This window comes from Herpailurus yagouaroundi, unplaced genomic scaffold (assembly GCF_014898765.1).
Source record: "Herpailurus yagouaroundi ecotype Mexico unplaced genomic scaffold, PumYag 355, whole genome shotgun sequence".
In the NCBI taxonomy this organism is placed as follows: domain Eukaryota; kingdom Metazoa; phylum Chordata; class Mammalia; order Carnivora; family Felidae; genus Herpailurus; species Herpailurus yagouaroundi.
The window spans coordinates 6,350,809-6,364,858 of record NW_024412572.1 but is presented as its reverse complement, the minus strand read 5'-3'; the positions used below and the strand labels follow the sequence as shown (position 1 = coordinate 6,364,858).

General features: G+C 52.1%; 2 protein-coding genes across 4 annotated transcripts in view; one reads left to right on the top strand and one right to left on the bottom strand.

The window, feature by feature from the left end:
• The window catches only part of NINJ2 (ninjurin 2), an 80,020-nt gene extending 75,697 nt beyond the window's left edge, over positions 1-4,323 (top strand). For both annotated transcript variants that reach the window (XM_040462945.1, XM_040462947.1), the window contains exons 2-4: positions 2,467-2,698; positions 3,226-3,410; positions 3,927-4,323. In XM_040462945.1, the coding sequence (XP_040318879.1) occupies positions 2,467-2,698; positions 3,226-3,392 (399 nt within the window). In that variant the 3' untranslated portion in view covers positions 3,393-3,410; positions 3,927-4,323. The remainder of the gene's footprint in view (positions 1-2,466; positions 2,699-3,225; positions 3,411-3,926) is intronic.
• Positions 1-14,050, bottom strand: part of B4GALNT3 (beta-1,4-N-acetyl-galactosaminyltransferase 3) — a 140,820-nt gene that overhangs the window by 33,234 nt on the left and 93,536 nt on the right. Inside the window, exons 15-20 of one of the 2 annotated variants that reach the window (XM_040462944.1) lie at positions 12,112-12,431; positions 11,297-11,450; positions 10,965-11,037; positions 10,399-10,552; positions 9,669-9,795; positions 5,192-7,363 (exon numbers count right to left, since the gene is read on the bottom strand). In XM_040462944.1, the coding sequence (XP_040318878.1) occupies positions 7,255-7,363; positions 9,669-9,795; positions 10,399-10,552; positions 10,965-11,037; positions 11,297-11,450; positions 12,112-12,431 (937 nt within the window). In that variant the 3' untranslated portion in view covers positions 5,192-7,254. Of the gene's footprint in view, positions 1-5,191; positions 7,364-9,668; positions 9,796-10,398; positions 10,553-10,964; positions 11,038-11,296; positions 11,451-12,111; positions 12,432-14,050 lie in introns of those variants that run through there. The other variant, XM_040462943.1, reaches the window with a different exon arrangement.

The following is a 14,050-nucleotide window of genomic DNA, read 5'->3' as shown; positions in this document are numbered from 1 at the left end:
CAGAGTCTCAAACCATCTCCCTTCTAACACCATCCCCCAGGCTGCAGGCTGGGCTGAGGCCCCTCTCCCAGGGCCCCTCCCTCTATTTTCTCCCCACCCCACCCTGGGCCCCGTCAGTATTGTTTTTTTCTTGGCTCTCATTTGACACGTGTTTGGTGGGTTTTAGGTTGGATTGTGAACCCGGCTCCCTGTGCTGGGCCTCTGAGGGGTCCAGGTTTCAGGCCAGTCCTATCCTGTCCTGCCCATGGATCCCTCGGGGGAGAAACACCATCCTGGCGCCCGTGCAGCCGGGCTGCCCCAGTCATTTCTTTGGACCTTGTGTGCCACCATGTGGACATTCTGGAGATCTGGAGCCTTCTGGGGCTCAGAGGGGGCACTCTGCAGACATTCCCACAGCCACCAAACCAGACACTGAAAAAACATCCTTAGCTAGAAAGTAGCCCTGAATCAGCACAAACCAAAATAGAGGCAGGCCCTAAATCAAAGAGGGAAAGATAGGACTGTACCCTCTGTGAAACAATGGCTTTTTTCTTCCTTTTTTTGTAAATATATATTTTTTGATGTTTATTTTTGAGAAAGAAAAAGAGAGACAGAGACAGAGCGTGAGCAGGGGAAGGGCAGAGAGAGAAGGAGACACAGAATCTGAAGCAGGCTCCAGGCTCTGAGCTGTCATTACAGAGCCCAGTGTAGGGGCTCAAACCCACGAACTTCGAGATTATGACCTGAGACAAAGTCCAACACTTAACCAGCTGAGCCACCCAGGTGCCCCAACAATGGCTTTCTTAGAGCCATTGAACAACAGAAGCCAGCTGGCTCTATTAAAACTTATAGATAGCAATATTTTTTGTTAAAGCTTGGGAAGATCTTTGTGTCCCCAAGCAAACAGCCCCTTCTGTCCCCCAGCCCCTCACACAGTATTTGGGCAATGCTCTGAACACAACACTAGAGCTTTGGGTTTAAGGTTTTGTCCACTGTTAATATGCAAATTTTAAGAGAGGGGTCTCCTTAGATGCTTTCACAGTAATTTCAGGGTTTACTAGATCTTGAACTGAGAGCTGGGTTTGGAGGGAGTAGAAAGTGTCAAGCTATGGGGGAAACTGGAGGGAGGGACAAGGACAGGAGGAGTGGGGATGACCAACAGGAAACTCCACGGGCAGGGAAGCCCTGCTCACAGTTGTTCCCTAGTCAGAGCCCTTCCAACCCTGGAGAGGCCTGGGGGCTGCTCCGTAGACTCTGTCATTTAATAAGTGTCCATTGTACCCAGGACAAACCTTTACCAAATGGGCTAGAACCATGGGCTGTAGCTTTGAGGCCTTTGTGGGGCACTGGCCTTGGCATCCCTAGCCCCAACCAACCAGGCCAGCTGGCTCTGGATAAGCCCAACATCCAGAAGGAACATCCAGAGCCCTCTGAGACCTGCCCCATCCATCCTTCCATCCGCCCACCCACCCACTCAATAGAAAACCTCTGTGGTCATCTGCAGGGTTAGGTCCACCCTCCTTCCAGGCTGTCACATCTTTCAAAGTTCTGCCTTCCTCTCCTTTCTCACTTACTCTCCCACAGTTCCTTGTCACCCTGATCCTAAATCAGACCATAGTCTTTCAGTGGATCTCCCTGCTTCTGGACCCGCCTGGGCCCATGCATTCCAAACACCGCTCCTAAATTTATCTCCCTAAAACACACCCAAGTTCTCCTGAGTGATTGCGGACTCTGCCTGCAGCATCCAGTCTGAATTTCTGGGCCCAAACCAGAGGCCTGCTCCCTAAGCCCTATGTTGCCACTCCATCTTTCGGAGTTAGTGACTTCCTGAGAATAAGAGCTTTGTTTTATATTTCAAAATCAAATCAAATGTCAATTATATGTCAATAAATCCTAGCCAAAAAACCCAAAACACTAGCATGCATCGCTGTGTGCATACAGACATGCATTCTGATGTGCATGGCTGTGGCCTCAGGGCTCTTGGCCACTCTGTTGAGTGGGATCCAAACACGGCTCCTGACACATTTGCTAAGCTGTGCACCCCGCCTCAGGACCACATCATTCTGGGAGATGAGGTGCCCTTCCTATTCCCCCCAAGTCTCAGAGCTCCTCCTATTGTGTTCTGAGATGCTTTCCTTTCAGAGGAAAAGAGAGCGGCCCAAGGCCAGGCTGGGCCCAGGCAACACAGAGAATGAAATGAGGTTGATGCATCTCACAAGGGGCTGAGGCCCTCCCCTCCCCCTGCCGTGTGAGGGAACGTGACCCTGGGGAAACATAAATGACAACATTCCATCATTTCCAAGTTCAAAGGTCCGTAAGGGCTTTCTAGTCCAACTCTTTATTCTTTCAGGCCATAAAACTGAGAAGGGTGCTGCTTGCTCTGGGTTTACCACCAGGTTACAGGAGAGCTTTAAAACCTCTTTCCAGTCTCTCAACTGCTTCCCTTTCGGGAGCCTTCAAGGTAAGCCTGTGCTTTCTCCCTTACAGCCTGGGAACCCCAACCCCAGGGGCAGCCAGCCCATCAACCTGAACCACTATGCCACCAAGAAGAGCGTGGCTGAGAGCATGCTGGACGTGGCCCTCTTCGTGTCCAACGCCACGCGACTGAAAGCGGTGCTGGAGCAGGGGCCGTCCGCCCACTACTACACCACCCTCGTCACCCTCATCAGCATCTCTCTGCTCCTGCTCGTGGTCATTGGCATCCTGCTTGTGGTCATCGGTGAGGAGCCCAGGCCTGGACTCGGCCTTGGCGCCCCCTAGTGGAAAGAAAAGCCTCACTGGCTTCCCGGAGCCACCCCCGCATTTGCACGCGCCAGTTTCTCAGCCTTACACTAACCTGGTGGTAGCCCTCCGCATGACAACCGCCCAAGTAACAACTCCTCCACAGTGAGAGCAGGCTCCCTATCCTACCTCCTGGTATCACACATTGGGGTCACTCCACAATACCTTCACTTACTTGTAGCAGAGGTTCCCTACTGCCTTTTGTGTGAGCACCCATCCCCACTCTTATGACCCAGGATAATTTCCCAAATCCCTATTCCATTAAGTACCGTGTGGATGCCCCATGCACTGGGCAGTGAGGGAGAAGGCAGCTTAATGCAATGACTACCACCTCCCTTGCTTTCTGCCACGCAGGTCTCTGAGGTGCCAGACTTTCTCTGACCTCTAGTGGATGCGGTGAGGGAAGTTTGGGGCTGTGGCCCCACCCTGACCCTCCCTTCCCACTCCCCCCACCCTTGTCCACAGCGCGGCTGAACCTCAATGAAGTAGAAAAGCAATGGCAGCTCAACCAGCTCAACAACGCCGCCACCACCCTGGTCTTCATCACTGTCATCATCAACGTCTTCATTACAGCCTTCGGGGCACAGAAGACAGGCTTCCTGGCCGCCAGGACCTCAAGGAATCCCCTCTGAACACAGCCTGCGACCCAGGTGAGGGAGGATGGAAGGTCGCCAAATGACCCTTTTCTCAGCTCTGGGCTTTTGGGGTAAAGTGACATCTTTGCAAGCAAAAGGGGAAAGAGATCTGAGGCAAGGAGGGGATCTTAGAGAAGAGCTTGGATCTGGGCCCAGAAAGTCCCCACGTGCTGTTAAACAGGTGACTCTTCCTCGGCAATTAAGCTTGAGCTTTTCTATAGCCTGGGATGGGTTTTTCTATAGCCAGTGTGGTTAGTGCTTGGCTCTGCCCCTCTGGCAAGAGGGAAGATGCAGTAGGGATTCCTCCTTGGCGCTGCCCAGCAGTCCTTGCTACTCAAACTGTAGTCCCTGGACCAGCAGCAAAAACACCGAAGCTTGCAGGAAATGTAGACTGTCCGGCCCCACTCCAGATCTACTGAATGGGCATCTACATTTTCAAAAGGCTGCCAGGGGAATTGTGTGTGCATTAAAGCCTGAGGGCCATTGGTCTGGCCTGCCCTCCTCACTGCCTCTTCTCTGCTTCCCCTACAGGTCCTGGGTCTGGAACTGCTTCCACCTTTCCTCCCTGATCTGTTAGGCTGACGGGCACTTTCCACAGCCCCTGGGAGAGCTCCAAAAAGGGCTGTGTAGATGCCCTCGATCCCTACCCACAGCATCTGAAATAAGATGTACTATTTTACTGGTCTAAGTGAATCCCATCTTGGTCTGGAGTCCTGAACTCAGACTGGGGTACTGCCAGTCTTTCTAGTAGCATCTCCAGAACCTAAGACATGTCTATCTAAGGTCAAGCCCGCCCAGCTTCAGGACTCTGGTTCTTACTCCACCTCATTCCTTCCCCTCTGCCCCATCCATTTCCTCTGCTCCAGGCCTCAGTTTTCCCTTTCTGTAAAATGGAATGATTTCTATAAAGTTTTCTGCAAATCCACTATGAGTCAGTCTTGATGCATTGGGCTGGTCTCTGGATGCCCTCTCCAGCAACTGGAAAGAGCTTGAAGGAGCAAACCTAAGTCCGGAGGGAGAAAAATCTTTTAAATCACTCCCTCTTCTCTGGGTTCTGCTGAGTCAACTTTCCTGGCCCCGCCTGCCTTGGGCTAATTACCACCTGCTACATCAGTGGCAGATTAGTCAATTCTGGATTGATCCATGTATGCGCAATCCTTTTTGGGAACTTGTTATAAACCTATCATAGCTTTCAAATTAGCACTTTCTCTTAGGCATGTACTTAAGGCATACAAACTCATTTTGATCTTTGCCTATGCAAAACAGAACTAGAAAGGTAAATTTGCACCCATAAAATGCCAACAGGGCATCCGTAGCTCAAACAGAAATGATTTTTAGATTGTCTGCTACTTTAAAATAAGTCACATCTTGGCTTCTCTCTGCTGCTGACCAAACCATTCTGGCCCTATGTCTAGCCTTCTTCACCCAGGGTGTCCATCAGCGTTTCCCCACTGAAACCACAATCTCCACAAATCTGCTGAGCAGAAAATGCCCAGTCTGCTATCAGACCGTGAACTCTGCAGGCAGGAAGAGTGCCGGCCCCTTCCAGAGTAAACCATGCAGTTCCCCACACAGCAGGCACCCAACTAATGGTAAAGGATGGAGGGTGGTGTGGAGGGTCCTTGGCACATCCATCAGAGGCCTGACTACTAAGGGACAGAGACGTGAACCCCGGGCCTCTTAGCCCACCCCTCTCCCATCTTGATGGGCAAGGGGAAAAACACACGAGCCACTTCGTTTTCTAAGAAGATGCTGTATTTAACAATTTCCTTCCCCCCATCCCACTCCCTCCCCCCACCCAACACATTTCCCTACAGAGCAGGGGCCTACCAGGCCCCCCCACTTAAGGCAGATGGTGTGGAGGTAACAAAGTCAAACACAAGGCACTGGCCAGGGTCAGAGAGGTGTGCGAGCAGGGCCTAGGAGGCTAGGCTCGCTCCCGTCATCAAAAGAATGGAAGTTGGAGAGCTCTTTGGGTTGGCTCAGGCCTTCCAGTGCCATGCCCAAGGGTGACCCTGGCCCCAGAGAGAAAGCTGGCACCCCAGCCAGCCAACCATAGCTCTCACCGACTCCCTGAAGTCCTTTCCCAAAGGCAGTAAGCCTGAGCGGGCTCTGAGAAAACCCATAGCCCAGGGGGCAGCTATGGCATCCAACAGCCACAGCCTATTAATTGGAAACTCTTTGTTCTTCCTGATTTCTTAGAGAGGGGCAGGGAATTCTCTTCAACCTCCAGAAGGTTCTCAACGGGCCCCAATCTCCTAGATGCCAAGCATGTGCCCTTGGTGAATGCAAGGCCCACCGGGTAGACCCTGCAACTCCAAATGCTGTGACTTGGACTCTATCACAGCACAGCTCTGTGGGGCTCCGCTGACTGGCATCCTGGGCCCTGTTGCACCAGCTAGGAGTGCTTCCTCCCAGCAGCGGCAAGCTCTGCGTTCCCCTCCCTAAGCAGACACTGAAGTTCCACAGCAAGTGTCCGACACACCCACACACTGTTCATCAATTCAGCAGCAGCGGCAGAGGCAGCAGCGGCGGCAAAAAAAAAAACCCAGCCCCAAAGGCCCCAGGGGATTTTTAGTGCAAGAGAAGTGTGTGATCATCAGGTGCCAGAAAGGGTCGCTTCACTTTTCGGTTCCTCTGGGCCCCACTCCCCTCCAACTGGGGAAGAGATCACAGGGTGATGCCCTTACCTCCCCCAACCCGTGGCCTTGCCCCTTACTACCCTGATCCCTGTTCCTCTGTCTTGCCCACACCCCTTCCTCTTCTAAGCAAGGCCAGGGCTGGGGATCCGCCTGCAGGAGGGCAAGGCTGTGGGGGAGCAGAGCTGTGGGGACTCAGGATTTCCACTTCCTTTTCCTCCCATCCTGCTGGATGCCCACCTCCTCTTCGCATCTGAGTCCACGGCTTACATTCCCATCCTCTTTCCTCTCTGCTCATGGTCTCTCCAAGGCTTATGCTTACAGGCGGGTCGGGAAAGGGGCTTCTCTTCCTGCCTTCTCCACCCACCTTGCCCGTCCTGCACGGCCTGTATGCCAGATGCCGAGGAATGAAAGCCCGCTGTCCACCCGTTCTCAGAATCCCAACCCCACTGGGGCACCGCGAGGATGATGCCACTTCTGTGTTCTTGTCAGTCTGAAGTTAGCACCGCCTGGGGGGTAAGGTTAATGCCCTAATCAGTGGCCAGCTGTTCAGTGGCTACCTGGGAGAGATGTGCGTGTCTCTGGAAGGCACGAGCCTGGGGTAGAGCTGAGAACTCCTCTGGTTATAAATCAGCTGCCGGGTCAAGGACCAAGGGACACATCGCTACACAGGAGTGGGTCTGAGGTATGCAAGTGGGGAATGTACCCTAAATGCACGACTCCATCCCTCTCTCACAGTCAGTGCTGGGTCTGGACAGTTAGTTTTGGTTTTATGTTAGAAAAATAAAAACCCCAATGAAGTATGTCCAAGAGAAGAGTTTCCAGGGCACGGTCACTACTCCCTGGGAGGAGCGTGGGTGGATGCTGGAATGCACCTCACAGATAGGTTGGCATTGCTCCAACAGGTCTTTCCTTCCTTAACTGTGCTGCCTTCCCCGGGAGCCGGTCCATCTCTGTCAACTGAGTGCACGGCCCCTCCTGGTCCCTCTCTCAAGGTCCTCCCTTCAGAGGCCCCGAGGGTAGAGAGACAGGCCTCAGCAGCTGTCTGTGTGAGGCGACAGCTCTCAGGGGAGTGAGGGTGTTAGCTCTGAGGCCTCTTGGGGCCCGGCCATGGCTTCTGCTCCCCTTCCCTCTCCTTCTCAACAGTGAGTAGGGGCATTGGGGAGCGAGCACAAGTCAAGGAGCAGGAAGCAGTCAGTCCAGTGGGCCACCCTTCGGGATCACGGCATCTTCATCTGGCGGCGGTTCCACATGCCTCGCTTGGAATGGAAGTGATGGAAGAAATTCCTGAGGGAGAGACGTTCCACTTCCAGGCCTGCTTGGAGGATCCTGAGTAGGGGAGGGGCAGGGTGAGCAACAGAAGCGCAAGAGGCAGCTGGGGAGAGGCCCAGGCCCCTGAAGATCCCGCCCTCCCGCATCTATACATCTATGTCAGACCCTGTCTCTGTCTCTCTCTGTTTACTCCCCACAGGGCAGGCACACAGCATGGGCTTTGGAGCCAGCCAGCCTGGGTTTGAATTCCAGCTCCTTACTATGGAAAGCCCGTAAAATTCGTCACCTTCCAGAGTCCCAGTTTGCCAATCTCTAGAAAGAGGAGGATGATGAGGCACCTAGGTGGCTCAATCCGTTAGCTTCCAACCTCGGCTCAGGTCATGATCTCATGGTTTGTGAGTTCGAGCCCCACGTTGGGCTCTGAGCTGACAACTCAGAGCCTGGAGCCTGCTTTGGATTCTGTCTCCCTCTCCCTCATTCTTTCTCTCTGCCGCTCCCCTGCTTGCGCTCTTTCTCTCTCTCAAAAATAAATTAATAAACATTAGAGAAAAAAAAAAGAGGAGAATATACACTCAACTCTTGAACAACACAATTTCATATTGTGCAGGTTTTTTTCTGATAAATACAATACATACACACACACACACACACACACACACACACATTGGAGGCTGGTGGTAAAGGCTAGAGCTGATGGGAAGAAGGGCTCAGTACAGCTCCTGGTACACACCCTGTGCCCACCACCAGGAGCTCAGCCTACAGGGGACACATTACGTATGTGACGGAGGCAGAGGGAGCAGATTCCCCCATTGCTTTTCTGTATGCTTAGCCCATGGGGTCCCTCTCACAGAGAGACTGTCCTTCCAGCAAGGCTGTACTGAAGTCTGCATCTGCCCAGCCCGGCAGAGAGATCAAGGGTGGAGGTAACCACTAGACTAGTCTTCCATCCACTTTGGGATCTGCTTTGGCCTAGTTTTGTGAGAGCTGGGTTACCTAATATGAGCTCCCTCAAACTACCTCCTTTGCAACTTCTGTATATACAGCATATCTCCCTTTTCTTTTCTCCCTCGAGGGAAAAAAAAACATACACAGACCCAGTTTTAAGCCCCGGACACTCCCTAGCTGTGGGATTTAGGACAGGTACTAACTTCTCCTCAAGCTGTTTTCTTGTTTGGAAAATGGAGATAACCACACCCCCTCACAGAAGTTTGGGGACAAACAAACAAGGGACTGATGTAAATCACCTGCCAAAGACAGGCCTCCAGTGATGGCTGGCTGTCTCTTAGAAGTGTCCCCACCCTTCCAGGGCTCCTGACTTTGTCTGTGACATCCACTAGACACTGGTCCCTTCTTTCTTTGCTGTCTCCCCTTTCCCTCCTCTGCCCCCTGCCCCTTCAGCCCAAACCTCAAGGTATCATCCTCTTTCCCTCCCCTTCCCTTGGCAACAAATTTCTTTCTTTTCTTTTTAAACTTTTACTTATTAAATAATCTCTACCCCCAACATGGGGACTGAACTCACAACCCTGAGATCGAGAGCCGCATGCTCTACTAAGCTACTGTCTAGTAGCCTCTCTTGGCAACAAATTTTTCTTTCCTTCTTTCTTTCTTTCTTTCTTTCTTTCCTTCTTTCTTTCTTTCTTTTTAAAGCAAATTTCTTGACAGAGGAACCTCATACTGATACAGCCTCCACTCCCTCACCACCAGCACGCTCCACGATCCCCTGCAACTTGGGGTCCCGGCCTGCCTGCTCCTGCTTCAGCACCCTCTTCTCGCCTGCTTGCCAAGGCTGCAGCTTGTCTGGGGTTCTTCTTTCTCCTTCTTTCCACTCTTTCCTCCTCCCTGAAACTCCCTTCTCCCAGGGCTTCCAGGGACCAGGACCTCCTGGATATCTTGCTGCCCTTTAATGATCCACACTGCCTCTTTTGTCAGCCCCCAAGTCTTTCCTGCCCCTTCACCTGTCTCTCTTATCGATTCCCACAGCCTCAGCCTTCCCAGCCAGGCAATGGCAGAGGGGAAGAGAGCTCCAATTCGGGAGAATGCAGCCATATTCTCCCACAGCACCTTGCTGTGCTTTACCCTGACAGCATACCATGTGCTTTAATTTCCATGCCAACCCTGTGACACAGGCAGAGGCGGTATCATCCCCCTTCTAATACATACAGAACTGAGTCTCGGCCAGGCAGGTAATGTGACCCCCAGTAAGTGGTGGGGCTTCCTTTGAGTACAGTGCTCTTTACCTGCATCTCAGGAGTCTGCAGCCCAGGGGGCCGGGACACCATCCGTCTAGCCCTCTTCCCTCCCCAGAGCACCTGATGGGATGGGATCCCAGCACGTCCCTCAGATGCCCTCCTTTCCCAGTCACCTGTCCAGCAGCTCCCAGTCTTCCCCACCCCAGCGATCTCGGAACTCCTTGGTGTTCATGCCCCCGATTCTGTCCAGGTCTGACTTGTAGATGCCGAGCAGTCCAAACCCATTCACCTCCCAGTAGCCTGTGGACAGACGAGAATCCCCCGGTGAGATGAGCCAGGGGCCAGGAGGAAGCAATGAAGGCTTCTGGGCTGCATTCCCAGAGCCTTCTCTGAAAGACAGAGGATGGGGTGCCTGAGGCTGAAAGCTGTCTCGTTTGAACAAGTCCCTTGCCTGTTCTGGGGGGAAGCCCCCCGACGCTAACGTTCAGGGGCCAATGGAAGCAGCGGTCCTAAAAGGGAAGGACCATGGGCTCTACAACAGGATCTGACAGCAGCAGTCACTGGAGGCACAGCCCAGTGCACCTTCCTTATTTGTTTCCCTCTCCAGAGGCAGGGAGCCTGTCTTTCCATTTTTTTTCCATCTGCACAGGGCATAGAGTCTGGCACACAGTAAACGTCTGGTGAAGGGAGAAAGGAAGATGGGGAGGAAATGTTCATCGTTGCCGCTGCTGTGGCCATGAGCACAGCCCTCAGGCACCTCTCTGGTGGACCATCCAATGGGCAGAAGCAGCAGGCAGGGGGTGGGGATGCTGTCATGGCAGACGTGGTTGTTTCCAGCTCTGGGATGAAGAACCAAGGCCAGAGAGGACTTTCCTACCCTCCCCAGCCCAGGGCAGAGCTCACCCTCAGGCCACTGGGGGGTGGCCCCGCAGTGCAGCCTCATCACCATGGGGGCAAAGGCCATCTTGCCCTCCACACAGTGCTTCCGGATGGTATCGATGATTCCAGCTGGGAAGTGGATGTGGAGGTCACATAGGAAGATGATGCTGTGTGGGTCCTGGGGACAAATTGGGGAGGGTCAGTAGACCCTGCGGACCAGGGCTCAGAGGTCAGGCCACTCCCTAGAACGATCCTTAGGTCCTTCCCATTTGAATAATGGACAAACTTCCATAATACAAACTTTTGGGCAGATTTCCATAGTACTGGGCACCAGAGTGCAATTCTCAGAGTCAGAGAATGAGTTCTGATGCCTTCCCTACACAATGTATGAACTGCAAGGACTCAGGACAAATGCTCCAGTGTCATTTGTTCAGTCCCACCCTGGCACTGGCCCTGCCCCATAGCAGAGTGGAACGTCCGTGTCCTCATTCCCTCCCGCTGTGAGGAGCTGACCACCGCACATATCCCAAATGTCTCCTCCTCTTAACCAATCTGTAACCACATCTCCAGAGCCCCTCCCAGGTTATTACCTTCACCAGGTCTATGCCAGCCTGAAGCCCAGCTGAACGCTCAAAGTTTCCACTTAGCTTCATGTACTGGTAGCTGCAGGGAGAAGAGAGGAGGGAAGGGCAGAGTATCAGGGCTCAGCAGCGATGGTCCCTGGAGGAAGCCAGCAGGCATGGAGGAGGGATGATGCGTGCTCCTGAGATGGGATTATGGGCAGGTGAGTCCTCTGGAGAAAGCCAGAGACTGGGACTCGGGAAAGCCAGGTGGGACTTTGGGCTCTGCCTAGGACCCAGCAGTCCCGAGACTTCAGAAAGCAGGTGGCTAAGGCCGTGTGCTGGCCAGGGAACCTCCTCACCTCCGCAGCTTGGACCTCTTTAGGGCCATCTCGACGTCCATGTCCTCACTGCTATAGTCCGTGATGATGATATTGAAGTGTGGGTCACCGGTGACCTGGAACAGCTTTTCCATGTCTCCAATGAATTGCTGTACCCAGCGCGCCTGGTTCTTTACTGCCATAGTGGGCAACAGAGAGAAAGAAGTGATAATGCAAAGAAAGGCATCCCCACTGCCAGCTCCTACATGAGTCAGGACCCTATCAGGACCTCCGCTTAGGGGTAATACAACTATGGAAACCACCAGCAATGCTGCAGGGAGGCGGAAGGCGGAGGGAGAGCTCACCGGTGAAAGGGGGCTCTATACCCTGCTGCCTACAGAGCCTCCAGGCAGGGCCCCATGGGAAAGCCTTGGACGGGGCTTGTCCTCAGCTCTCCTAGTCACCCCATCATGCTGTCTCACTGTTATCTGCCCATCCTATTATCACCCTAGCCCACAGTTGCACATGTCTGTTACGTGCTCCCCTTTTCCACTATAAAAACCAGGTAACCCCCTCTATGTCTTATTCCCCAGAGTAGTTGCAAACCCCAGTACAACAATCTGGCCATGACTGCACCCAACCCCGAAACCTGTTATAATAGGAGAGCAACTGGCCCGAGAGTCAGCATCTTTTCCAACGCCAACACTCAGTCATGTGATCTTGGGTCCTCAACTGTAAGGTGGCCTCTCCCACAGGTTCTTATGAGATCAAATCAGTGAGCAGAGACCTGGGTGGCTCACGGTTACTTTTAGGATCCCCACTCTGCTGATAATGGCCGGGCTCAGCTTGAGGCTCACCAGGCACAACGAAGTGGACCACGGCTCGGTGATTCCAGGAGAAGCCCTGGGGCCAACACAGCTTGGGCTCTGGGGCCCGGACATTCAAGACATGTCTCCGGCGGTTGTGTGAGCCCCAAACCAGGCCCTGCAGGTTCCGGGCCTCGACCTCTTCCCCACCAGCTGGATCGATGCCCTGCCAGCCTCGTGTAGACACATACTCGGAGAGCCGCACTGGGCGCTGGCCTTGTTCCAGCAGCTCAAGCTCCAGGAGGTAGCGACCTCCACGTAGCTGGTCCTGGCGCTTCTCCACGTTCACAATTCGCTGCAGCTGGTACTTCCTATGGCAGAAAGGGCGGGCAGCTTGAGTAATTCCTTCCCCTACTGTGGGGGTAACATGGTGTGGTAGAAGCCTGTAAGGAGGTCAGGAGACCCTGGTTTTTGTCCTGGCGATGCCTTTGGCTAAGATGCTTATACCAGGGGGTGCCAGTAGAGCATGCAACTTGATCTCAGGGTCATGAGTTCAAGGCCCAGGCTGGGTGTAGAACTTAAGAAATAAGAAAAGAAAGAAAGAGAGGGACAGAGAGAAAGAAAGAACAAACTTACACCAGATGCTTAATCTCTAGTGTTCACTGCCTCCATCTTTAAAAATGTACCTAATTGACCTTGGATGATCTCTAAAGTCTGTTATACCTCTAAGATCCTAAGTATGTAAGGTGAATGTGTGTCCTTCAGAAACTGACCCTCATTAATAAAATACTCTGCTCAGAGTACATAAGACATATGGATTATCAGATAAATGTTGATTGGTTAGCTCAATATCATTAGTCACTAGGGAAATGCAAATCCAAACCATAAAGCGATACCATTTCACACACTTTAGGATTGTTAATGAATTAATTTCTTAATTAAAATGTTTAGTTTTGAAAGAGAGTGAGAGAGACAGAGAGTGAGCAGGGGAGGGGCAGAGAGAGACGGAGACACAGAATCCAAATCAGGCTACAGGCTCTGAGCTGTCAGCATAGAGCCTGAGGCGGGGCTCAAACTCACAAACTGTGAGATTATGACCTGGGCCAAAGTTGGATACTTAACTGACTGAGCCACACAGTCGCCCCTATTTATTTATTTTGAGAGAGACAGAGCACACAAGCAGGGGAGGGACAGAGAGAGAAGGAGAGAGAGAGAGAGAGAGAGAGAGAGAGAGAGAGAATGGCAAAGCCTAATGCGTGGCTCAATCCCACAAACCGTGAGACCAACACATGAGCCAAGATCAAGAGTCGGTGACTCAACCGACTGAGCTACCCAGGCGCCCCCCACCTCAATGGCTATTTTAAAGAAAGGAAGATAACAAGCATTGACAAAGATGTAGAGAAATTGAAACCACTGATGGGAATGAAAAATGGTGCAGCTGATTTGGAAAAGAGATTGGCAGTTTCTCAAAATGTTAAACAGAGTTACTGTAAAAGTCAGCAGTTCTACTCCTAGGTATATCCCCAAGAGAACTGAAAACATGCTGACACAAAAATTTGCCCACCAATGTATTCATAATAGTCCCACAGTGGAAGCAACCCAAATGTCAATCAACTGACAAATGGACACACAATCCATGGCATAGTCACGCAGCGGAATATTATGCAGCTGTACAAAAGAATGAAGTACTCGATACATTCTACAATATGAATAAGCTAAGTGCAAGAAACCAGAAACAAAAGGCCACATATTACACAGTTCCATTTACATGAAATGACTATTATAGGTAAATCTGTAGCAGAAGAGAGTCGAGTAGTGGTTGCCAGGGACTGAGAGGAGGGAGAAACGGAAGTCATGCTAACAGGTACAGAGTGTCTTTTACAAGGGATGAAAATGATAGGAATCATAGTGGTGATGGTTGCATAGCATTATGAACATACCTAAAAACCACCAAATTGTACACTCTAAAACTACACTGTAAAACGGTACA